The 23,613-nt window shown below is 39.3% G+C and overlaps 1 protein-coding gene across 5 annotated transcripts in view; it reads right to left on the bottom strand.

Moving 5' to 3' along the window:
• ddx51 (DEAD (Asp-Glu-Ala-Asp) box polypeptide 51) overlaps positions 1-23,613 on the bottom strand; it is a 92,023-nt gene that overhangs the window by 36,839 nt on the left and 31,571 nt on the right. For all 5 annotated transcript variants that reach the window (XM_088420694.1, XM_088420695.1, XM_088420693.1 and 2 more), the window contains one exon: positions 3,530-3,675. In XM_088420694.1, coding sequence (XP_088276820.1) covers positions 3,530-3,675 — 146 coding nt within the window. The remainder of the gene's footprint in view (positions 1-3,529; positions 3,676-23,613) is intronic.

The following is a 23,613-nucleotide window of genomic DNA, read 5'->3' as shown; positions in this document are numbered from 1 at the left end:
AGCTGTCATAGCTGAGTTATTAAGATTTTTGTCACTCTTGGCAAAGGAAGTATTAAACATAATTTGAAGCTCCGCCCCCATCTTTTATGTCGAGAGATCTTCACGATATTTAGACTATGTGTGCCCCTCAGTTGGATAATGATTCATGCCAAAGTTGAAGGTAATGGGGTGAATCCTTTAAGAGAAAAAGACACTAGTTTGAGACCAGCTAACGTCTAAGAATGGGACAAAACTGCACATTAAAAAAATTCATAACAATTTTTCTGTACATCCTAGCACATTTTTTCTATGGACTTTTTTGTAGGTCTTACAGTCCTCCATTAGCCTACAAAGTTTCATAGCTGTCGGTCAAACCAAACAGGATTGACTGTAATCTTTCGACTAATGACTTTTTTTGCAGCCACTAGGTGGCGCTAGCTTTAAACTGGAATAAATTTTTGTCGCTATATTCAGGAGAATATTTTTATCCAATGTGTGAAATTGTGAGAAGATCAGATCATCTGGGTCAAATTACAGCAACTTTTACTGGACAGATAAAGCTTCGGAATGAAAATGGTCATAGAGGCCACGCCCATTATCGAAACTTCGTAAAATTTGGTGGAGGACAGCAAGGCTGTCTAGAGGCTTTTCAGACTTAATTTCAGCGATATTACTTCAAAGGGCTCAGCTAAACACATAAAAACGTTTAAAAAATGTTATATTTTTGCCTGCCACTAGGTGGCGCTCACACTATAGCAAAAAATAAGTTGATAGGTGTATTCCGCATTGGAAATCCATCAAATATGTAATGTTTAGAAAAGATAAGACCATCTGGGTCCAAATACAGCAACTTTGTTCGTTTTCGCGAGAAATCAGACTGACATTTTTGTTTGCCACTAGGTGGCCTTATAAGCAATTGAAGATTTTTTTAAACACATGTGTTAAGGGCTTGAGTCTCCATGTGTCTGTGAAGTTTCAGATTTTTCCAAGCTTGGAAAGCTGAGTTATAAAGGTTTGTTTCACATGTGGCAAAGTAATCATCAAAGGCTTAATATGAAGCCCCGCCCCCAACATATTTGATTGCGGATCGTCACGAAAATTTGAACAATTGGGCCTCACAGTCAGATAAAACATCACAGCAAATTTGAAGTCGATCGGGTCAAGCGTTTGGGAGAAAAAAGGAGCAGTTCGGGACCTGCAAATGAGCAAAAACGGGCCAAAGGTGCACATTCAAAAATTCATAACTCTCTTTATGTACATCTGAGCATATGGCTCACGCTGACTTTTTTGTAGGGCTTGAGGTCCTACATAAGGCTACAAATTTTTGGAGCTCTCGGTCAAATGGGCCGGGAGTAAGAGGCTATTTTCCACTCATAAGGCCATTTTGGGGCCAATTACAGACACTTTTTTTGTTTTGGCGAGTCATCTGACTTTGAAGTGGCGTGCAGACCACGCCCATTATCGAAAAGTCATAAAATTTTAAAATCTTAATATTCCATGTCTTAATGATATTCTGACCAATTTTCGTTTGTTTTACTCAAACAGACTGAGCACAATACATGAAACTGTAAAAAATGACATTTTAATCAACCACTAGGCGGCGCTAGTAGGTATTGAAAAAAACTTTTTTCAAAGGTGTTAAAGACATAAGTTCCCGTGTGTCAATGAAGTTTTAGATTTTTTTAAGCTAGTACAACAAAGTTATTAAGGTTTATGTCACTCTTGGCGAAGGAAAAATTGAACACATAATTTGAAGCCACGCCCCTATCATATATGTCAGCGGATCTACACCAAATTTTGCCCACTTGTGCCCCTATGTGTGAATATGGACCACAGCAAATTTGAAGGCGATTGAGTATAGCGTTTAGGAGAAACAAGGAGCAGTTTGGGACCTGCAAACGTGCAAAAATGGGCCAAAAATGCACATTCAAAAATTCATAACTCTTTTTCTGTACATCTGAGCACATGGCTCGCGCTGACTTTTTTGTAGGTCTCTAGGTCCTACATATGCCTAAAAATTTTCGTAGCTCTAGGTCAAACGGGCCGGGACCAGGTGCACTTTTTCAACCTTAGGTGGCGCTGCAGAGCCATTTTTTTTGCATTGTTTTGGGAAACACAAAAATATCCAATTTTTCACCGGGCCCGACAAATGTGCAAATTTTGGTGACTTTTCGTGCATGTTTAGGCCCTCAAAAATGGAAAAGCGCTGCACAGTAAATAATAATAATAATAATAATAATAATAATAAGAATAATAATCTGGAGAAAAACAAGAGGGCTCTCGCAGCGGTAGCTGCTCGGGCCCTAATAATCTGGAGAAAAAGAAGAGGGCTCTCGCAGCGGTAGCTGCTCGGGCCCTAATAATAATAATAATCTGGAGAAAAACAAGAGGGCTCTCGCAGCGGTAGCTGCTCGGGCCCTAATAATAATAAGAATAATAATCTGGAGAAAAACAAGAGGGCTCTCGCAGCGGTAGCTGCTCGGGCCCTAATAATAATAATAATAAGAATAATAATCTGGAGAAAAACAAGAGGGCTCTCGCAGCGGTAGCTGCTCGGGCCCTAACAATCCGGTGAAAAACAAGAGGGCTCTCGCAGCGGTAGCTGCTCGGGCCCTAATAATAATAATCTGGAGAAAAACAAGAGGGCTCTCGCAGCGGTAGCTGCTCGGGCCCTAATAATAATAATAATCCGGAGAAAAACAAGAGGGCTCTCAATCCGGAGAAAAACAAGAGGGCTCTCGCAGCGGTAGCTGCTCGGGCCCTAATAATAATCCGGAGAAAAACAAGAGGGCTCTCGCAGCGGTAGCTGCTCGGGCCCTAATAATAATAATAATAATAATCCGGAGAAAAACAAGAGGGCTCTCGCAGCGGTAGCTGCTCGGGCCCTAATAATAATAATAATAATAATAATCCGGAGAAAAACAAGAGGGCTCTCGCAGCGGTAGCTGCTCGGGCCCTAATAATAATAATAACAATAATAATAATCTGGAGAGGAACAATAGGGACCTCGCAGTGGTCCCTGCTCGGGCCCTAATAATAATAATCTGGAGAAAAACAAGAGGGCTCTCGCAGCGGTAGCTGCTTGGGCCCTAATAACCCGGAGAAAAACAAGAGGGCTCTCGCAGCGGTAGCTGCTCGGGTCCTAATAATAATCCGGAGAAAACCAAGGGGGCTCTCACAGCCGTAGCTGCTCGGGCCCTAATAATAATAATCCGGAGAAAAACAATAGGCATCTCGCAGCGGTAGCTGCTTGGGCCCTAATAATAATCCGGAGAAAAACAAGAGGGCGATAGCTGCTCGGGCCCTCATAAGAATAAGCTCTACAGAAACATTAGGGACCTCACAGTGGTTGCTTTCTTGGGCCCTATTAATAATTCATAAACAAACAAGAGACATCGCAGAAAAATAATTTCTTAGGAAATGATTGTTAACTTGCAGTGGTTGATGATCGAGCCCTCTTAATAATACAATGCAACAAGGAAGAATTAAGTTACAGGTTTTTTTTATATCTATTGTGGTGTATAACATGCAGTTTTGCCTGTGGGCTCACCTGTATTACAGGGATGACAAAAGCCAGAGTCTTGCCACTGCCAGTTGGAGCCGAAACACAAATATCTCTCGGTTTATAGCCATCTTGTCCAATCAGTAGTCCATTTTGTGCGCCATCCAGAATGGCTGGGATTACCTGTGCTTGCACTGTAGAAAAAGGACACATTAGCAGGGATGCACAGAACAAGTATGCAGGTACGCATGCGTAACAGCAATCACAGATGCATACAGTTTCATGCTTCATTTCGCACATTTGCATACTTGGGCTGTAACGAATAGTTGACGTTGTCGACAACGTCGATGATGTAAATTAATTGACCATTTTTTCCCATCGTTGACTAATGGCTTAAATTTATTTTACTCATCACTTCAGTTTCAATGTGCCTTTTAACTGCATTAGGAAATTACACAGGAAGTGTTTCATGGGGAAGTGTTTTCTCTCAAACCCTCATTGCGTCACTTCCTTAACCCCCTCCCCGAAGAAAAACCACAGTGCTTGTCTGAGATTATGAAACCATTGTTCTGAAATCATGGCTGAGGAGTAGCAGGAGCAGCAACAGCAGCAATGTACTGCACGAAAGAAATACACTAAAGCATGGAATCATTTCAACAACAAGACTGCAGAGGCATGTAGGCTGTGTAAAACGAAACCTGTGTTCCATGGAATCACAACCACAATGCATGAACATTTAAAATGAAAGCACTCCGGACCCATTTCGACTATATCCACTCCCAAAACTATGAGGTAACCCCTACTGTCTGTACGCATGCTACAGCAAGTAAGATACGTAGATAGATTTTGTATGATTTACTGAGCTACGCATACGTTTGTCGCTATATGACTTGTTGAGCAGTTAATTTGATACTATCATACTCGATTTTTTTTCCACTGTCAGTCATACAATCAACGTTGGGATTAGCAATGATTAAAAGCGTTACGATGTTTACAGCTGACAGTGTTTAAAGTGGTAAGGTGTGGATGGATGTGTTTCAATTAAAGAACACAGAAGCGTATTCAATTTGTCTGGTTTAATAACTCTAGCGAGAAGCAAAAATAACAACTGAACTTCTCGCTTTTAGCGCATCACTGGAGACTCATTAAAAGACCGGTCAAATTGTGGGGACACTGAAAAAGACAGAACTTTACCGCATGAAACGACAGAAGCCTCAATTAAAAAAAAAAAAAAAAAACTAGACAATGGTCAGTTTTGTTTTATCAGTGGCCATTCAATTACATTGAGCAGATCAATGATTGCAACACGCATTGCGCCAAATGAAAAAAAAAAAAGAACATAATCTTATTTTCCTCTGTTTTAACAGCAGCAGCAAAGACGAGTGGACTATTTTTTGTTGACGAAAGTACAAAACAAATGCATATAGCTGCAGTAATTACACAGTGCTCTAAACGTGTACATTAAACGAATGAGACCATTAGCAATGGTTGAAGAGGAGAGTTTCAAACAGATGATTCATATTTTACTCAACATTAGAAGTTTGATTCTATCATGAACACAATGATCCTATATGAAAAATAGGCAAAATAGATAATATTCTGAAAATAGATATCCTGAACAATTTAAACAGCGAGTGAAGTGCAAAGCTAGATTTGACCTATTTAATACCTACCGTGTTGAACAGTTACTCTTAAAAATAAATCTAGATTTTACGCATACAGTGACAAATAAGATAAACAATAACATAGTAACCTAACACATAGTAACCTGTGTGGTAATGCGACAGTACCTATCTTCTAAACCAGTTGTTCTCAAATGGGAGTAGGAGTACCACTGTGGGTAATTGAAGGAACTCCAGAGGGTACTTCAGATTTAAAATAAAACTAGAGCTGCAAGCAGCTATAAAGGGCCCTCGCAGACCTGTGCACGTTGGGGTATGAACAGGTCGGGGTATGAACAAGGACTATGAACGATGAAAAATTAGTTGTAGATGACTTCAGTACAGGACTCTTATCAAGTTTGTAAAATTTGAAGGTGGGATAATGTGGGTTGAATTACTGCAGCTTTTATTGTTACAGTTGTGTGACTTTACGCTGTCGTATAGGCCAAGCCCATTATTGAAACATTGAACTATTCGATGGAGGGCATTAGGCGTGGCCAATTGCTTTTCAGACATTATTTAAGGGATATCACTTCAAGGGGCTCAGCAGAGTACATAAAAACGTTAAGGAATTGCTATATTTTTTGCTGCCACAAGGTGGCGCACGTACTATAATAAAAATAAGGCTTGTAGGTGTGTTTCACATTGGACACCCATCCCATATACAAAGATTTGCAAACATCAGATAATCTAGGTTCAATTACAGCAACTTTTACCTTTTTGGCAAGACATTGGACTTTGAGTTGGCATAGAGGCCACGCCCTTTATTGAAGTAATAAAAGTTGAGAACCTTCATTTTCCACTGTGTCATAGCTTTTCTGACCATTTTTGAGTTCATTAAGTCAAACAGGCATTGCACAGTACATGAAAGTGTAAAAAATGAGATTTTTGTCCACCACTAGGTGGCGCTGTGAATGATTTGGAAGTTTATCTCATAGCTGTATAAGGGCATGACTTTTAAAGTCCCTGAAGAGTTTTACATGGTTTGAAGCTGAAACAGCTGAGCTATTAAGGTTTTTGTCACTCCTGGCGAAGGAAATATTCTAAATAATTTGAAGCTCCGCCTACATCTTACAAGTCATGGAATCTTCACAGTTTTTGGCATATTTGTGCCGCTATATCTGCTAATAGTCCATGCCAACGTAGAAGTTAATGGGGTGAACTGTTTAAGAGAAAAAGGAACTAGTTTTAGACCAGCTAATGTCTAAGAATGGGGAAAAATTGCACTTTAAGAAAAATCATAACAATTATTCTGTACATCCTAGCACATCACTCCTATTGACTTTTTTGTACGTCTTATATTCCTACATATGCCTAAAAAATTTTTATAACTCTGGGTCAAACCAAACAGGATTGACTCCAATCTTTCGACTAATGACATTTTCTGCAGCCACGAGGTGGCACTAGCTTTAAACTGGGATATATGTTTGTCGATGTCTTCAGGAATAGATTTTCATCCAATGTGTGAAATTGTGAAAAGATAAGATCATCTGGGTCAAATTACAGCAGCTTTTACTGGTCCGTTAAAGCTTCGGAATGAAAATGGACATAGAGGCCACGCCCATTATCGAAATTTCGTAAAATTTGGTGGAGGTCAGCAGGGCTGTCTAGAGGCTTTTCAGACTTAATTTCAGCGATATTACTTCAAAGGGCTCAGCTAAACACATAAAAATGTTTCAAAAATGCTATATTTTTGGCTGCCACTAGGTGGCGCTCGTACTATGACAAAAAATACGTTAATAGGTGTATTCCGCATTGGAAACCCATCAAATATATGAAGTTTAGAAAAGAAAAAAACATCTGGGTCCAAATACAGCAACTTTGTTCGTTTTCGCGAGACATCAGACTGACATTTTTGTTTGCCAAAAGGTGGCCTTATAAGCAATTGAAGAAATTATTCATTATTTGTGTTAAGGGCTTAAGTCTTCATGTGTCTGTGAAGTTTCAGATTTTTCTAAGCTTGTAAAGCTGAGTTGTAAAGGTTTTTTTCACATGTGGCAAAGTAATCATCAAAGGCATAATATAAAGCCCCGCCCCCAACATATTTGATGGCGGATCGTCACAAAAATTTGAACAATTGTGCCTCACAGTCAGAAAATACATCACAGCAAATTTGAAGTCGATCGGGTCAAGCGTTTGGGAGAAAAAAGGAGCAGTTCGGGACCTGCAAATGAGCAAAAACGGGCCCAAAGTGCACATTCAAAAATTCATAACTCTCTTTCTGTACATCTGAGCATATGGCTCGCGCTGACTTTTTTGTAGGGCTCGAGGTCCTACATAAGGCTACAAATTTTTGGAGCTCTAGGTCAAACGGGCCGGGAGTGAGAGGCTATTTTCCACTCATAAGGCCATTTTGGGGCCAATTACAGCCACTTTTTTCGTTTTGGCGAGTCATCTGACTTTGAGGTGGCGTGCAGACTACGCCCATTATCGAAATGTCGTAAAATTTTAAAACCTTAATATTCCATGTCTTAATGATATTCTGACCAATTTTCATTTGTTTTACTCAAACAGACTGAGCACAATGCATGAAAGTGTAAAAAATAACATTTTAATCAACCACTAGGCGGCGCTAGTAGGTATTAAAAAAAATTTTTTTCAAAGGTGTTAAAGACATCAGTTTCCATGTGTCTATGAAGTTTTAGATTTTTTTAAGCTTGTACATCAAAGTTAAGGTTTTTGTCCCTCTTGGCGAAGAAAAAATTGAACACATAATTTGAAGCCACGCCCCTATCATATATGTCAGCGGATCTGCACCAAATTTTGCCCACTAGTGCCCCTATGTGTAAATATGGACCACAGCAAATTTGAAGGCGATTGAGTAAAGCGTTTAGGAGAAAGAAGGAGCAGTTTGGGACCTGCAAACGTGCAAAAATGGGCCAAAAATGCACATTCAAAAATTCATAACTCTTTTTCTGTACATCTGAGCACATGGCTCACGCTGACTTTTTTGTAGGTCTCTTCAAGAGAATATTTTCATCCAATGTGTGAAATTGTGAGAAGATCAGATCATCTGGGTCAAATTACAGCAACTTTTACTGGACAGATAAAGTTTCGGAATGAAAATGGTTGTAGAGGCCACGCCCATTATCGAAACTTCGTAAAATTTGGTGGAGGTCAGCAAGGCTGTCTAGAGGCACTTTTTCGACCTTAGGTGGCGCTGCAGAGCCATTTTTTTTGCATTGTTTTGGTAAACACAAAAATATCAAATTTTTCACCGGGCCCGACAAATGTGCAAATTTTGGTGACTTTTCGTGCATGTTTAGGCCCTCAAAAATGGAAAAGCGCTGCACAGTAAATAATAATAATAATAACTAGAGCTGCAAGCAGCTATAAAGGGCCCTCGCAGACCTGTGCACGTTGGGGTATGAACAGGTCGGGGTATGAACAAGGACTATGAACGATGAAAAATTAGTTGTAGATGACTTCAGTGCAGGACTCTTATCAAATATGTAAAATTTAGACAAGGTGGGACAATGTGAGTGGAGTTACTGCAGCTTTTATTTTTCCAATTTTGTGACTTTCAATGCCATATAGGCCACACCCACTGTCGAATCATTGTACTAATTTGTGGAGGGCATAAGGCATGGCCACTGGCTTTTCAGAAAACATTTAAGGGATATCACTTCAAGGGGCTCAGCAGAGTACATAAAAACGTTAAGGATTTGCTATATTTTTTGCTGCCATTAGGTGGCGCTCGTACTATGATAAAAAATAGGCTCCTAGGTGTGTTTCACATTGGACTCCGGTCCCATATATGAAGTTTTGCAAACATCAGATCATCTAGGTCCAATTACAGCAACTTTTACCGTTTTGGGGAGACATCAGACTTTGAGTTTGCATAGAGGCCACGCCCTTTAATGAAAAGTCATAAAAGTTGAGAACCTTAATGTTCCAATGTGTCATAGCTTTTCTGACCATTTTTGAGTTCATTTAGTCAAACAGGCATTTCACAGTACATAAAAGTATAAAAAATGAGATTTTTGTCCGCCACTGGGTGGCGCTGTAAATAATTTGAAAGTTTATCACATAGCTGTATTATTGCATGACTTTTAAAGTCCCAGGAAAGTTTCAGATGGTTTGAAGCTGTCATAGCTGAGTTATTAAGATTTTTGTCACTCTTGGCGAAGGAAGTATTAAACATCATTTGAAGCTCCGCCCCCATCTTTTATGTCAAAAGATCTTCACGATATTTGGACTATGTGTGCCCCTCAGTTGGATAATGATTCATGCCAAAGTTGAAGGTAATGGGGTGAATCATTTAAGAGAAAAAGGCACTAGTTTGAGACCAGCTAATGTCTAAGAATGGGACAAAACTGCACATTAAAAAAATTCATAACAATTTTTCTGTACATCCTTGCACATCACTTCTATTGACTTTTTTGTAGGCCTTACAGTCCTTCATTAGCCTACAAAGTTTCATAGCTGTAGGTCAAACCAAACAGCATTGACTGTAATCATTCGACTAATGACATTTTTTGCAGCCACTAGGTGGCGCTAGCTTTAAACTGGAATTTATTTTTGTCGATATGTTCAGGAGAATATTTTCATCCAATATGTGAAATTGTGAGAAGATCAGATCATCTGGGTCAAGTTACAGCAACTTTTACTGGACAGATAAAGCTTCCGAATGAAAATGGTCGTAGAGGCCACGCCCATTATCGAAACTTCGTAAAATTTGGTGGAGGTCAGCAGGGCTGTCTAGAGAATTTTCAGACTTAATTTCAGCGATATTACTTCAAAGGGCTCAGCTAAACAAATAAAAACGTTTAAAAAATGCTATATTTTTGGCTGCCACTAGGTGGCGCTCGCACTATAACAAAAAATACGTTGATAGGTGTATTCCGCATTGGAAACCCATCAAATATATGAAGTTTAGACAAGATAAGACCATCTGGGACCAAACACAGCAACTTTGTTTGTTTTGGCGAGACATCAGACTGACATTTTTGTTTGCCACTAGATGGCCTCACAAGCAATTGAAGATTTGTTTAAACACTTGTGTTAAGGGCTTGAGTCTCCATGTGTCTGTGAAGTTTCAGATTTTTCTAAGCTTGTAAAGCTGAGTTATAAAGGTTTGTTTCACATGTGGCAAAGTAATCATCAAAGGCATAATATAAAGCCCCGCCCCAAACATATTTGTTGGCGGATCGTCACAAAAATTTGAACAATTGTGCCTCACAGTCAGATAAAACATCACAGCAAATTTGAAGTCGATCAGGTCAAGCGTTTGGGAGAAAAAAGGAGCAGTTCGGGACCTGCAAATGAGCAAAAACGGGCCAAAAGTGCACGTTTAAAAAATGCTATATTTTTGGCTGCCACTAGGTGGCGCTGACACTATAACAAAAAATACGTTGATAGGTGTATTCCGCATTGGAAATCCATTAAATATGTAATGTTTAGAAAAGATAAGACCATCTGGGTCCAAATACAGCAACTTTGTTCGTTTTTGCGAGAAATCAGACTGACATTTTTGTTTGCCACTAGGTGGCCTTATAAGCAATTTAAGATTTTTTTAAACACATGTGTTAAGGGCTTGAGTCTTCATGTGTCTGTGAAGTTTCAGATTTTTCCAAGCTTGGAAAGCTGAGTTATAAAGGTTTGTTTCACATGTGGCAAAGTAATCATCAAAGGCTTAATATGAAGCCCCGCCCCCAACATATTTGATTGCGGATCGTAACGAAAATTTGAACAATTGTGCCTGACAGTCAGATAAAACATCACAGCAAATTTGAAGTTGATCGGGTTAAGCGTTTGGGAGAAAAAAGGAGCAGTTCGGGACCTGCAAATGAGCAAAAACGGGCCAAAGGTGCACATTCAAAAATTCATAACTCTCTTTCTGTACATCTGAGCATATGGCTCGCGCTGACTTTTTTGTAGGGCTCGAGGTCCTACATAAGGCTACAAATTTTTAGAGCTCTAGGTCAAACGGGCCGGGAGTGAGAGGCTATTTTCCACTCATAAGGCCATTTTGGGGCCAATTACAGCCACTTTTTTCGTTTTGGCGAGTCATCTGATTTTGAGGTGGCGTGCAGACTACGGCCATTATCGAAATGTCGTAAAATTTTAAAACCTTAATATTCCATGTCTTAATGATATTCTGACCAATTTTCATTTGTTTTACTCAAACAGACTGAGCACAATACATGAAAGTGTAAAAAATAACATTTTAATCAACCACTAGGCGGCGCTAGTAGGTATTGAAAAAAACTTTTTTCAAAGGTGTTAAAGACATAAGTTTCCATGTTTCTATGAAGTTTTAGATTTTTTTAAGCTCGTACAACAAAGTTATTAAGGTTTATGTCACTCTTGGCGAAGGAAAAATTGAACACATAATTTGAAGCCACGCCCCTATCATATATGTCAGCGGATCTGCACCAAATTTTGCCCACTTGTGCCCCTATGTGTGAATATGGACCACAGCAAATTTGAAGGCGATTGAGTAAAGCGTTTAGGAGAAACAAGGAGCAGTTTGGGACCTGCAAACGTGCAAAAATGGGCCAAAAATGCACATTCAAAAATTCATAACTCTTTTTCTGTACATCTGAGCACATGGCTCACGCTGACTTTTTTGTAGGTCTCTAGGTCCTACATATGCCTAAAATTTTTCGTAGCTCTAGGTCAAACGGGCCGGGACCAGGTGCACTTTTTCAACCTTAGGTGGCGCTGCAGAGCAATTTTTTTGCATTCTTTTGAGAAACACAAAAATATCCAATTTTTCACCAGGCCCGACAAATGTGCAAATTTTGGTGACTTTTCGTGCATGTTTAGACCCTCAAAAATGGAAAAGCGCTGCACAGTAAATAATAAAAATAATAACTAGAGCTGCAAGCAGCTATAAAGGGCCCTCGCAGACCTGTGCACGTTGGGGTATGAACAGGTCGGGGTATGAACAAGGACTATGAATGATGAAAAAGTAGTTGTAGATGACTTCAGTGCAGGACTCTTACCAAATATGTAAAATTTAGACAAGGTGGGACAATGTGGGTGGAGTTACTGCAGCTTTTATTGTTCCAATTTTGTGACTTTCAATGCCATATAGGCCACAGCCACTGTCGAAACATCGTACTGATTTGTGGAGGGCATAAGGCATGGCCACTGGCTTTTCAGAAAACATTTAAGGGATATCACTTCAAGGGGCTCAGCAGAGTACATAAAAACATTAAGGATTTGCTATATTTTTTGCTGCCATTAGGTGGCGCTCGTACTATGATAAAAATAGGCTTGTAGATGTGTTTCACATTGGACTCCCATCCCATATATGAAGTTTTGCAAACATCAGATCATCTAGGTCCAATTACAGCAACTTTTACCGTTTTGGCGAGACATCAGACTTTGAGTTTGCATAGAGGCCACGCCCTTTAATGAAAAGTCATATAAGTTGAGAACCTTAATGTTCCAATATGTCATAGCTTTTCTGACCATTTTTTAGTTCATTTAGTCAAACAGGCATTTCACAGTACATAAAAGTATAAAAAATGAGATTTTTGTCCGCCACTGGGTGGCGCTGTAAATGATTTGAAAGTTTATCACATAGCTGTATTATTGCATGACTTTTAAAGGCCCAGGAAAGTTTCAGATGGTTTGAGGCTGTCATAGATGAGTTAATAATATTTTTGTCACTCTTGGCAAAGGAAGTATTAAACATAATTTGAAGCTCCGCCCGCATCTGTTATGTCAAGAGATCTTCACGATATTTGGACTATGTGTGCCCCTCAGTTGGATAATGATTCATGCCAAAGTTGAAGGTAATGGGGTGAATCGTTTAAGAGAAAAAGGCACTAGTTTGAGACCAGCTAATGTCTAAGAATGGGACAAAACTGCACATTAAAAAAAATCATAACAATTTTTCTGTACATCCTAGCACATCACTTCTATTGACTTTTTTGTAGGTCTTACAGTCCTTCATTTGCCTACAAAGTTTCATAGCTGTAGGTCAAACCATACAGGATTGACTGTAATCTTTCGACTAATGACATTTTTTGCAGCCACTAGGTGACGCTAGCTTTAAACTGGAATATATTGTTGTCGATATGTTCAGGAGAATATTTTCATCCAATGTGTGAAATTGTGAGAAGATCAGATCATCTGGGTCAAATTACAGCAACTTTTACTTGACAGATAAAGTTTCGGAATGAAAATGGTCGTAGAGGCCACGCCCATTATTGAAACTTCGTAAAATTTGGTGGAGGTCAGCAAGGCTGTCTAGAGGCTTTTCAGACTTAATTTCAGCGATATTACTTCAAAGGGCTCAGATAAACACATAAAAACGTTTAAAAAATGCTATATTTTTGGCTGCCACTAGGTGGCGCTCGCACTATAACAAAAAATACGTTGATAGGTGTATTCCGCATTGGAAACCCATCAAATATATTAAGTTTAGACAAGATAAGACCATCTGGGACCAAACACAGCAACTTTGTTTGTTTTGGCCAGACATCAGACTGACATTTTTGTTTGCCACTAGAGGGCCTTCTAAGCAATTGAAGATTTTTTTAAACACTTGTGTTAAGGGCTTGAGTCTCCATGTGTCTGTGAAGTTTCAGATTTTTCTAAGCTTGTAAAGCTGAGTTATAAAGGTTTGTTTCACATGTGGCAACGTAATCATCAAAGGCATAATATAAAGCCCCGCCCCCAACATATTTGATGGCGGATCATCACAAAAATTTGAACAATTGTGCCTCACAGTCAGATAAAACATCACAGCAAATTTGAAGTCAATCGAGTAAAGCGTTTGGGAGAAAAAAGGAGCAGTTCGGGACCTGCAAATGAGCAAAAACGGGCCAAAAGTGCACATTCAAATATTCATAACTCTCTTTCTGTACATCTGAGCATATGGCTCGCGCTGACTTTTTTGTAGGGCTCGAGGTCCTACATAAGGCTACAAATTTTTGGAGCTCTAGATCAAACGGGCCGGGAGTGAGAGGCTATTTTCCATTCATAAGGCCATTTTGGGGCCAATTACAGCCACTTTTTTCGTTTTGGCGAGTCATCTGACTTTGAGGTGGCGTGCAGACTACGCCCATTATCGAAATGTCGTAAAATTTTAAAACCTTAATATTCCATGTCTTAATGATATTCTGACCAATTTTCATTTGTTTTACTCAAACAAACTGAGCACAATACATGAAAGTGTAAAAAATGACATTTTAATCAACCACTAGGCGGCGCTAGTAGGTATTTAAAAAAACTTTTTTTAAAGGTGTTAAAGACATAAGTTTCCATGTGTCTATGAAGTTTTAGATTTTTTTAAGCTAGTACATCAAAGTTATTAAGGTTTTTGTCCCTCTTGGCGAAGGAAAAATTGAACACATAATTTGAAGCCACGCCCCTATCATATATGTCAGCGGATCTGCACTAAATTTTGCCCAGTTGTGCCCCTATGTGTGAATATGGACCACAGCAAATTTGAAGGCGATTGAGTAAAGCGTTTAGGAGAAACAAGGAGCAGTTTGGGACCTGCAAACGTGCAAAAATGGGCCAAAATTGCACATTCAAAAATTCATAACTCTTTTTCTGTACATCTGAGCACATGGCTCGCGCTGACTTTTTTGTAGGTCTCTAGGCCCTTCATATGCCTAAAAATTTTCGTAGCTCTAGGTCAAACGGGCCGGGACCAGGTGCACTTTTTCAACCTTAGGTGGCGCTGCAGAGCCATTTTTTTTGCATTAGTTTGGGAAACACAAAAATATCCAATTTTTCACCAGCCCCGACAAATGTGCAAATTTTGGTGACTTTTCGTGCATGTTTAGACCCTCAAAAATGGAAAAGCGCTGCACAGTAAATAATAATAATAACTAGAGCTGCAAGCAGCTATAAAGGGCCCTCGCAGACCTGTGCACGTTGGGGTATGAACAGGTCGGGGTATGAACAAGGACTATGAACAATGAAATAGTAGTTGTAGATGACTTCAGTGCAGGACTCTTACCAAATATGTAAAATTTAGACAAGGTGGGACAATGTGGGTGGAGTTACTGCAGCTTTTATTGTTCCAATTTTGTGACTTTCAATGCCATATAGGCCACACCCACTGTCGAAACATCGCACTGATTTGTGGAGGGCATAAGGCATGGCCACTGGCTTTTCAGAAAACATTTAAGGGATATCACTTCAAGGGGCTCAGCAGAGTACATAAAAACATTAAGGATTTGCTATATTTTTTGCTGCCACTAGGTGGCGCTCGTACTATGATAAAAAATAGGCTTGTAGGTGTGTTTCACATTGGACTCCCATCCCATATATGAAGTTTTGCAAACATCAGATCATCTAGGTCCAATTACAGCAACTTTCACCGTTTTGGGGAGACATCAGACTTTGAGTTTGCATAGAGGCCACGCCCTTTAATGAAAAGTCATAAAAGTTGAGAACCTTAATGTTCCAATGTGTCATAGCTTTTCTGACCATTTTTTAGTTCATTTAGTCAAACAGGCATTTCACAGTACATAAAAGTATAAAAAATGAGATTTTTGTCCGCCACTGGGTGGCGCTGTAAATGATTTGAAAGTTTATCACATAGCTGTATTATTGCATGACTTTTAAAGTCCCAGGAAAGTTTCAGATGGTTTGAAGCTGTCATAGCTGAGTTATTAAGATTTTTGTCACTCTTGGCGAAGGAAGTATTAAACATAATTTGAAGCTCCGCCCCCATCTTTTCTGTCAAGAGATCTTCACGATATTTGGACTATGTGTGCCCCTCAGTTGGATAATGATTCATGCCAAAGTTGAAGGTAATGGGGTGAATCGTTTAAGAGAAAAAGGCACTCGTTTGAGACCAGCTAATGTCTAAGAATGGGACAAAACTGCACATTAAAAAAATTCTTAACAATTTTTCTGTACATCCTAGCACATCACTTCTATTGACTTTTTTGTAGGTCTTGCAGTTCTTCATTTGCCTACAAAGTTTCATAGCTGTAGGTCAAACCAAACAGGATTGACTGTAATCTTTCGACTAATGACATTTTTTGCAGCCACTAGGTGGCGCTAGCTTTAAACTGGAATATATTTTTGTCGATATGTTCAGGAGAATATTTTCATCCAATGTGTGAAATTGTGAGAAGATCAGATCATCTGGGTCAAATTAGAGCAACTTTTACTGGACAGATAAAGCTTCGGAATGAAAATGGTCGTAGAGGCCACGCCCATTATCGAAACTTCGTAAAATTTGGTGGAGGTCAGCAGGGCTGTCTAGAGGCTTTTCAGACCTAATTTCAGCGATATTACATCAAAGGGCTCAGCTAAACACATAAAAACGTTTAAAAAATGCTCTATTTTTGGCTGCCACTAGGTGGCGCTCGCACTATAACAAAAAATACGTTGATAGGTGTATTCCGCATTGGAAACCCATCAAATATATAAAGTTTAGAAAAGATAAGACCATCTGGGACCAAACACAGCAACTTTGTTCGTTTTGGCCAGACATCAGACTGACATTTTTGTTTGCCACTAGATGGCCTTATAAGCAATTGAAGAATTTTTTAAACACTTGTGTTAAGGGCTTAAGTCTTCATGTGTATGTGAAGTTTCAGATTTTTCTAAGCTTGTAAAGCTGAGTTATAAAGGTTTGTTTCACATGTGGCAAAGTAATCATCAAAGGCATAATATGAAGCCCCGCCCCCAACATATTTGATGGCGGATCATCAAAAAAATTTGAACAATTGTGCCTCACAGTCAGATAAAACATCACAGCAAATTTGAAGTCGATCGGGTCAAGCGTTTGGGAGAAAAAAGGAGCAGTTCGGGACCTGCAAATGAGCAAAAACGGGCCAAAAGTGCACATTCAAAAATTCATAACTCTCTTTCTGTACATCTGAGCACATGGCTCGCGCTGACTTTTTTGTAGGGCTGGAGGTCCTACATAAGGCTACAAATTTTTGTAGCTCTAGGTCAAACGGGCCGGGAGTGAGAGGCTATTTTCCACTCATAAGGCCATTTTGGGGCCAATTACAGCCACTTTTTTCGTTTTGGCGAGTCATCTGACTTTGAGGTGGCGTGCAGACTTTGCCCATTATCGAAAAGTCATAAAATTTTAAAACCTTAATATTCCATGTCTTATTGATATTTTGACCAATTTTCATTTGTTTTACTCAAACAGACTGAGCACAATACATGAAAGTGTAAAAAATGACATTTTAATCAACCACTAGGCGGCGCTAGTAGGTATTTAAAAAAACTTGCTTTAAAGGTGTTAAAGACATAAGTTTCCATGTGTCTATGAAGTTTTAGATTTTTTCAAGCTAGTACATCAAAGTTATTAAGGTTTTTGTCCCTCTTGGCGAAGGAAAAATTGAACACATAATTTGAAGCCACGCCCCTATCATATATGTCAGCGGATCTGCACTAAATTTTGCCCAGTTGTGCCCCTATGTGTGAATATGGACCACAGCAAATTTGAAGGCGATTGAGTAAAGCGTTTAGGAGAAACAAGGAGCAGTTTGGGACCTGCAAACGTGCAAAAATGGGCCAAAATTGCACATTCAAAAATTCATAACTCTTTTTCTGTACATCTGAGCACATGGCTCGCGCTGACTTTTTTGTAGGTCTCTAGGCCCTTCATATGCCTAAAAATTTTCGTAGCTCTAGGTCAAACGGGCCGGGACCAGGTGCACTTTTTCAACCTTAGGTGGCGCTGCAGAGCCATTTTTTTTGCATTAGTTTGGGAAACACAAAAATATCCAATTTTTCACCAGCCCCGACAAATGTGCAAATTTTGGTGACTTTTCGTGCATGTTTAGACCCTCAAAAATGGAAAAGCGCTGCACAGTAAATAATAATAATAACTAGAGCTGCAAGCAGCTATAAAGGGCCCTCGCAGACCTGTGCACGTTGGGGTATGAACAGGTCGGGGTATGAACAAGGACTATGAACAATGAAATAGTAGTTGTAGATGACTTCAGTGCAGGACTCTTACCAAATATGTAAAATTTAGACAAGGTGGGACAATGTGGGTGGAGTTACTGCAGCTTTTATTGTTCCAATTTTGTGACTTTCAATGCCATATAGGCCACACCCACTGTCGAAACATCGCACTGATTTGTGGAGGGCATAAGGCATGGCCACTGGCTTTTCAGAAAACATTTAAGGGATATCACTTCAAGGGGCTCAGCAGAGTACATAAAAACATTAAGGATTTGCTATATTTTTTGCTGCCACTAGGTGGCGCTCGTACTATGATAAAAAATAGGCTTGTAGGTGTGTTTCACATTGGACTCCCATCCCATATATGAAGTTTTGCAAACATCAGATCATCTAGGTCCAATTACAGCAACTTTCACCGTTTTGGGGAGACATCAGACTTTGAGTTTGCATAGAGGCCACGCCCTTTAATGAAAAGTCATAAAAGTTGAGAACCTTAATGTTCCAATGTGTCATAGCTTTTCTGACCATTTTTTAGTTCATTTAGTCAAACAGGCATTTCACAGTACATAAAAGTATAAAAAATGAGATTTTTGTCCGCCACTGGGTGGCGCTGTAAATGATTTGAAAGTTTATCACATAGCTGTATTATTGCATGACTTTTAAAGTCCCAGGAAAGTTTCAGATGGTTTGAAGCTGTCATAGCTGAGTTATTAAGATTTTTGTCACTCTTGGCGAAGGAAGTATTAAACATAATTTGAAGCTCCGCCCCCATCTTTTCTGTCAAGAGATCTTCACGATATTTGGACTATGTGTGCCCCTCAGTTGGATAATGATTCATGCCAAAGTTGAAGGTAATGGGGTGAATCGTTTAAGAGAAAAAGGCACTCGTTTGAGACCAGCTAATGTCTAAGAATGGGACAAAACTGCACATTAAAAAAATTCTTAACAATTTTTCTGTACATCCTAGCACATCACTTCTATTGACTTTTTTGTAGGTCTTGCAGTTCTTCATTTGCCTACAAAGTTTCATAGCTGTAGGTCAAACCAAACAGGATTGACTGTAATCTTTCGACTAATGACATTTTTTGCAGCCACTAGGTGGCGCTAGCTTTAAACTGGAATATATTTTTGTCGATATGTTCAGGAGAATATTTTCATCCAATGTGTGAAATTGTGAGAAGATCAGATCATCTGGGTCAAATTAGAGCAACTTTTACTGGACAGATAAAGCTTCGGAATGAAAATGGTCGTAGAGGCCACGCCCATTATCGAAACTTCGTAACATTTGGTGGAGGTCAGCAGGGCTGTCTAGAGGCTTTTCAGACCTAATTTCAGCGATATTACATCAAAGGGCTCAGCTAAACACATAAAAACGTTTAAAAAATGCTCTATTTTTGGCTGCCACTAGGTGGCGCTCGCACTATAACAAAAAATACGTTGATAGGTGTATTCCGCATTGGAAACCCATCAAATATATAAAGTTTAGAAAAGATAAGACCATCTGGGACCAAACACAGCAACTTTGTTCGTTTTGGCCAGACATCAGACTGACATTTTTGTTTGCCACTAGATGGCCTTATAAGCAATTGAAGAATTTTTTAAACACTTGTGTTAAGGGCTTAAGTCTTCATGTGTATGTGAAGTTTCAGATTTTTCTAAGCTTGTAAAGCTGAGTTATAAAGGTTTGTTTCACATGTGGCAAAGTAATCATCAAAGGCATAATATGAAGCCCCGCCCCCAACATATTTGATGGCGGATCATCAAAAAAATTTGAACAATTGTGCCTCACAGTCAGATAAAACATCACAGCAAATTTGAAGTCGATCGGGTCAAGCGTTTGGGAGAAAAAAGGAGCAGTTCGGGACCTGCAAATGAGCAAAAACGGGCCAAAAGTGCACATTCAAAAATTCATAACTCTCTTTCTGTACATCTGAGCACATGGCTCGCGCTGACTTTTTTGTAGGGCTGGAGGTCCTACATAAGGCTACAAATTTTTGTAGCTCTAGGTCAAACGGGCCGGGAGTGAGAGGCTATTTTCCACTCATAAGGCCATTTTGGGGCCAATTACAGCCACTTTTTTCGTTTTGGCGAGTCATCTGACTTTGAGGTGGCGTGCAGACTTTGCCCATTATCGAAAAGTCATAAAATTTTAAAACCTTAATATTCCATGTCTTATTGATATTTTGACCAATTTTCATTTGTTTTACTCAAACAGACTGAGCACAATACATGAAAGTGTAAAAAATGACATTTTAATCAACCACTAGGCGGCGCTAGTAGGTATTTAAAAAAACTTGCTTTAAAGGTGTTAAAGACATAAGTTTCCATGTGTCTATGAAGTTTTAGATTTTTTCAAGCTAGTACATCAAAGTTATTAAGGTTTTTGTCCCTCTTGGCGAAGGAAAAATTGAACACATAATTTGAAGCCACGCCCCTATCATATATGTCAGCGGATCTGCACTAAATTTTGCCCAGTTGTGCCCCTATGTGTGAATATGGACCACAGCAAATTTGAAGGCGATTGAGTAAAGCGTTTAGGAGAAACAAGGAGCAGTTTGGGACCTGCAAACGTGCAAAAATGGGCCAAAATTGCACATTCAAAAATTCATAACTCTTTTTCTGTACATCTGAGCACATGGCTCGCGCTGACTTTTTTGTAGGTCTCTAGGCCCTTCATATGCCTAAAAATTTTCGTAGCTCTAGGTCAAACGGGCCGGGACCAGGTGCACTTTTTCAACCTTAGGTGGCGCTGCAGAGCCATTTTTTTTGCATTAGTTTGGGAAACACAAAAATATCCAATTTTTCACCAGCCCCGACAAATGTGCAAATTTTGGTGACTTTTCGTGCATGTTTAGACCCTCAAAAATGGAAAAGCGCTGCACAGTAAATAATAATAATAACTAGAGCTGCAAGCAGCTATAAAGGGCCCTCGCAGACCTGTGCACGTTGGGGTATGAACAGGTCGGGGTATGAACAAGGACTATGAACAATGAAATAGTAGTTGTAGATGACTTCAGTGCAGGACTCTTACCAAATATGTAAAATTTAGACAAGGTGGGACAATGTGGGTGGAGTTACTGCAGCTTTTATTGTTCCAATTTTGTGACTTTCAATGCCATATAGGCCACACCCACTGTCGAAACATCGCACTGATTTGTGGAGGGCATAAGGCATGGCCACTGGCTTTTCAGAAAACATTTAAGGGATATCACTTCAAGGGGCTCAGCAGAGTACATAAAAACATTAAGGATTTGCTATATTTTTTGCTGCCACTAGGTGGCGCTCGTACTATGATAAAAAATAGGCTTGTAGGTGTGTTTCACATTGGACTCCCATCCCATATATGAAGTTTTGCAAACATCAGATCATCTAGGTCCAATTACAGCAACTTTCACCGTTTTGGGGAGACATCAGACTTTGAGTTTGCATAGAGGCCACGCCCTTTAATGAAAAGTCATAAAAGTTGAGAACCTTAATGTTCCAATGTGTCATAGCTTTTCTGACCATTTTTTAGTTCATTTAGTCAAACAGGCATTTCACAGTACATAAAAGTATAAAAAATGAGATTTTTGTCCGCCACTGGGTGGCGCTGTAAATGATTTGAAAGTTTATCACATAGCTGTATTATTGCATGACTTTTAAAGTCCCAGGAAAGTTTCAGATGGTTTGAAGCTGTCATAGCTGAGTTATTAAGATTTTTGTCACTCTTGGCGAAGGAAGTATTAAACATAATTTGAAGCTCCGCCCCCATCTTTTCTGTCAAGAGATCTTCACGATATTTGGACTATGTGTGCCCCTCAGTTGGATAATGATTCATGCCAAAGTTGAAGGTAATGGGGTGAATCGTTTAAGAGAAAAAGGCACTCGTTTGAGACCAGCTAATGTCTAAGAATGGGACAAAACTGCACATTAAAAAAATTCTTAACAATTTTTCTGTACATCCTAGCACATCACTTCTATTGACTTTTTTGTAGGTCTTGCAGTTCTTCATTTGCCTACAAAGTTTCATAGCTGTAGGTCAAACCAAACAGGATTGACTGTAATCTTTCGACTAATGACATTTTTTGCAGCCACTAGGTGGCGCTAGCTTTAAACTGGAATATATTTTTGTCGATATGTTCAGGAGAATATTTTCATCCAATGTGTGAAATTGTGAGAAGATCAGATCATCTGGGTCAAATTAGAGCAACTTTTACTGGACAGATAAAGCTTCGGAATGAAAATGGTCGTAGAGGCCACGCCCATTATCGAAACTTCGTAAAATTTGGTGGAGGTCAGCAGGGCTGTCTAGAGGCTTTTCAGACCTAATTTCAGCGATATTACATCAAAGGGCTCAGCTAAACACATAAAAACGTTTAAAAAATGCTCTATTTTTGGCTGCCACTAGGTGGCGCTCGCACTATAACAAAAAATACGTTGATAGGTGTATTCCGCATTGGAAACCCATCAAATATATAAAGTTTAGAAAAGATAAGACCATCTGGGACCAAACACAGCAACTTTGTTCGTTTTGGCCAGACATCAGACTGACATTTTTGTTTGCCACTAGATGGCCTTATAAGCAATTGAAGAATTTTTTAAACACTTGTGTTAAGGGCTTAAGTCTTCATGTGTATGTGAAGTTTCAGATTTTTCTAAGCTTGTAAAGCTGAGTTATAAAGGTTTGTTTCACATGTGGCAAAGTAATCATCAAAGGCATAATATGAAGCCCCGCCCCCAACATATTTGATGGCGGATCATCAAAAAAATTTGAACAATTGTGCCTCACAGTCAGATAAAACATCACAGCAAATTTGAAGTCGATCGGGTCAAGCGTTTGGGAGAAAAAAGGAGCAGTTCGGGACCTGCAAATGAGCAAAAACGGGCCAAAAGTGCACATTCAAAAATTCATAACTCTCTTTCTGTACATCTGAGCACATGGCTCGCGCTGACTTTTTTGTAGGGCTGGAGGTCCTACATAAGGCTACAAATTTTTGTAGCTCTAGGTCAAACGGGCCGGGAGTGAGAGGCTATTTTCCACTCATAAGGCCATTTTGGGGCCAATTACAGCCACTTTTTTCGTTTTGGCGAGTCATCTGACTTTGAGGTGGCGTGCAGACTTTGCCCATTATCGAAAAGTCATAAAATTTTAAAACCTTAATATTCCATGTCTTATTGATATTTTGACCAATTTTCATTTGTTTTACTCAAACAGACTGAGCACAATACATGAAAGTGTAAAAAATGACATTTTAATCAACCACTAGGCGGCGCTAGTAGGTATTTAAAAAAACTTGCTTTAAAGGTGTTAAAGACATAAGTTTCCATGTGTCTATGAAGTTTTAGATTTTTTCAAGCTAGTACATCAAAGTTATTAAGGTTTTTGTCCCTCTTGGCGAAGGAAAAATTGAACACATAATTTGAAGCCACGCCCCTATCATATATGTCAGCGGATCTGCACTAAATTTTGCCCAGTTGTGCCCCTATGTGTGAATATGGACCACAGCAAATTTGAAGGCGATTGAGTAAAGCGTTTAGGAGAAACAAGGAGCAGTTTGGGACCTGCAAACGTGCAAAAATGGGCCAAAATTGCACATTCAAAAATTCATAACTCTTTTTCTGTACATCTGAGCACAT

The sequence above is a fragment of the Hippichthys cyanospilos genome, chromosome 8, assembly GCF_059441005.1.
Source record: "Hippichthys cyanospilos isolate Australia breed blue-spotted pipefish chromosome 8, RoL_Hcya_1.0, whole genome shotgun sequence".
In the NCBI taxonomy this organism is placed as follows: Eukaryota; Metazoa; Chordata; class Actinopteri; order Syngnathiformes; family Syngnathidae; genus Hippichthys; species Hippichthys cyanospilos.
The sequence above is the reverse complement of the archived record's forward strand: the minus strand, read 5'-3'. Positions and strand labels throughout refer to the sequence as shown.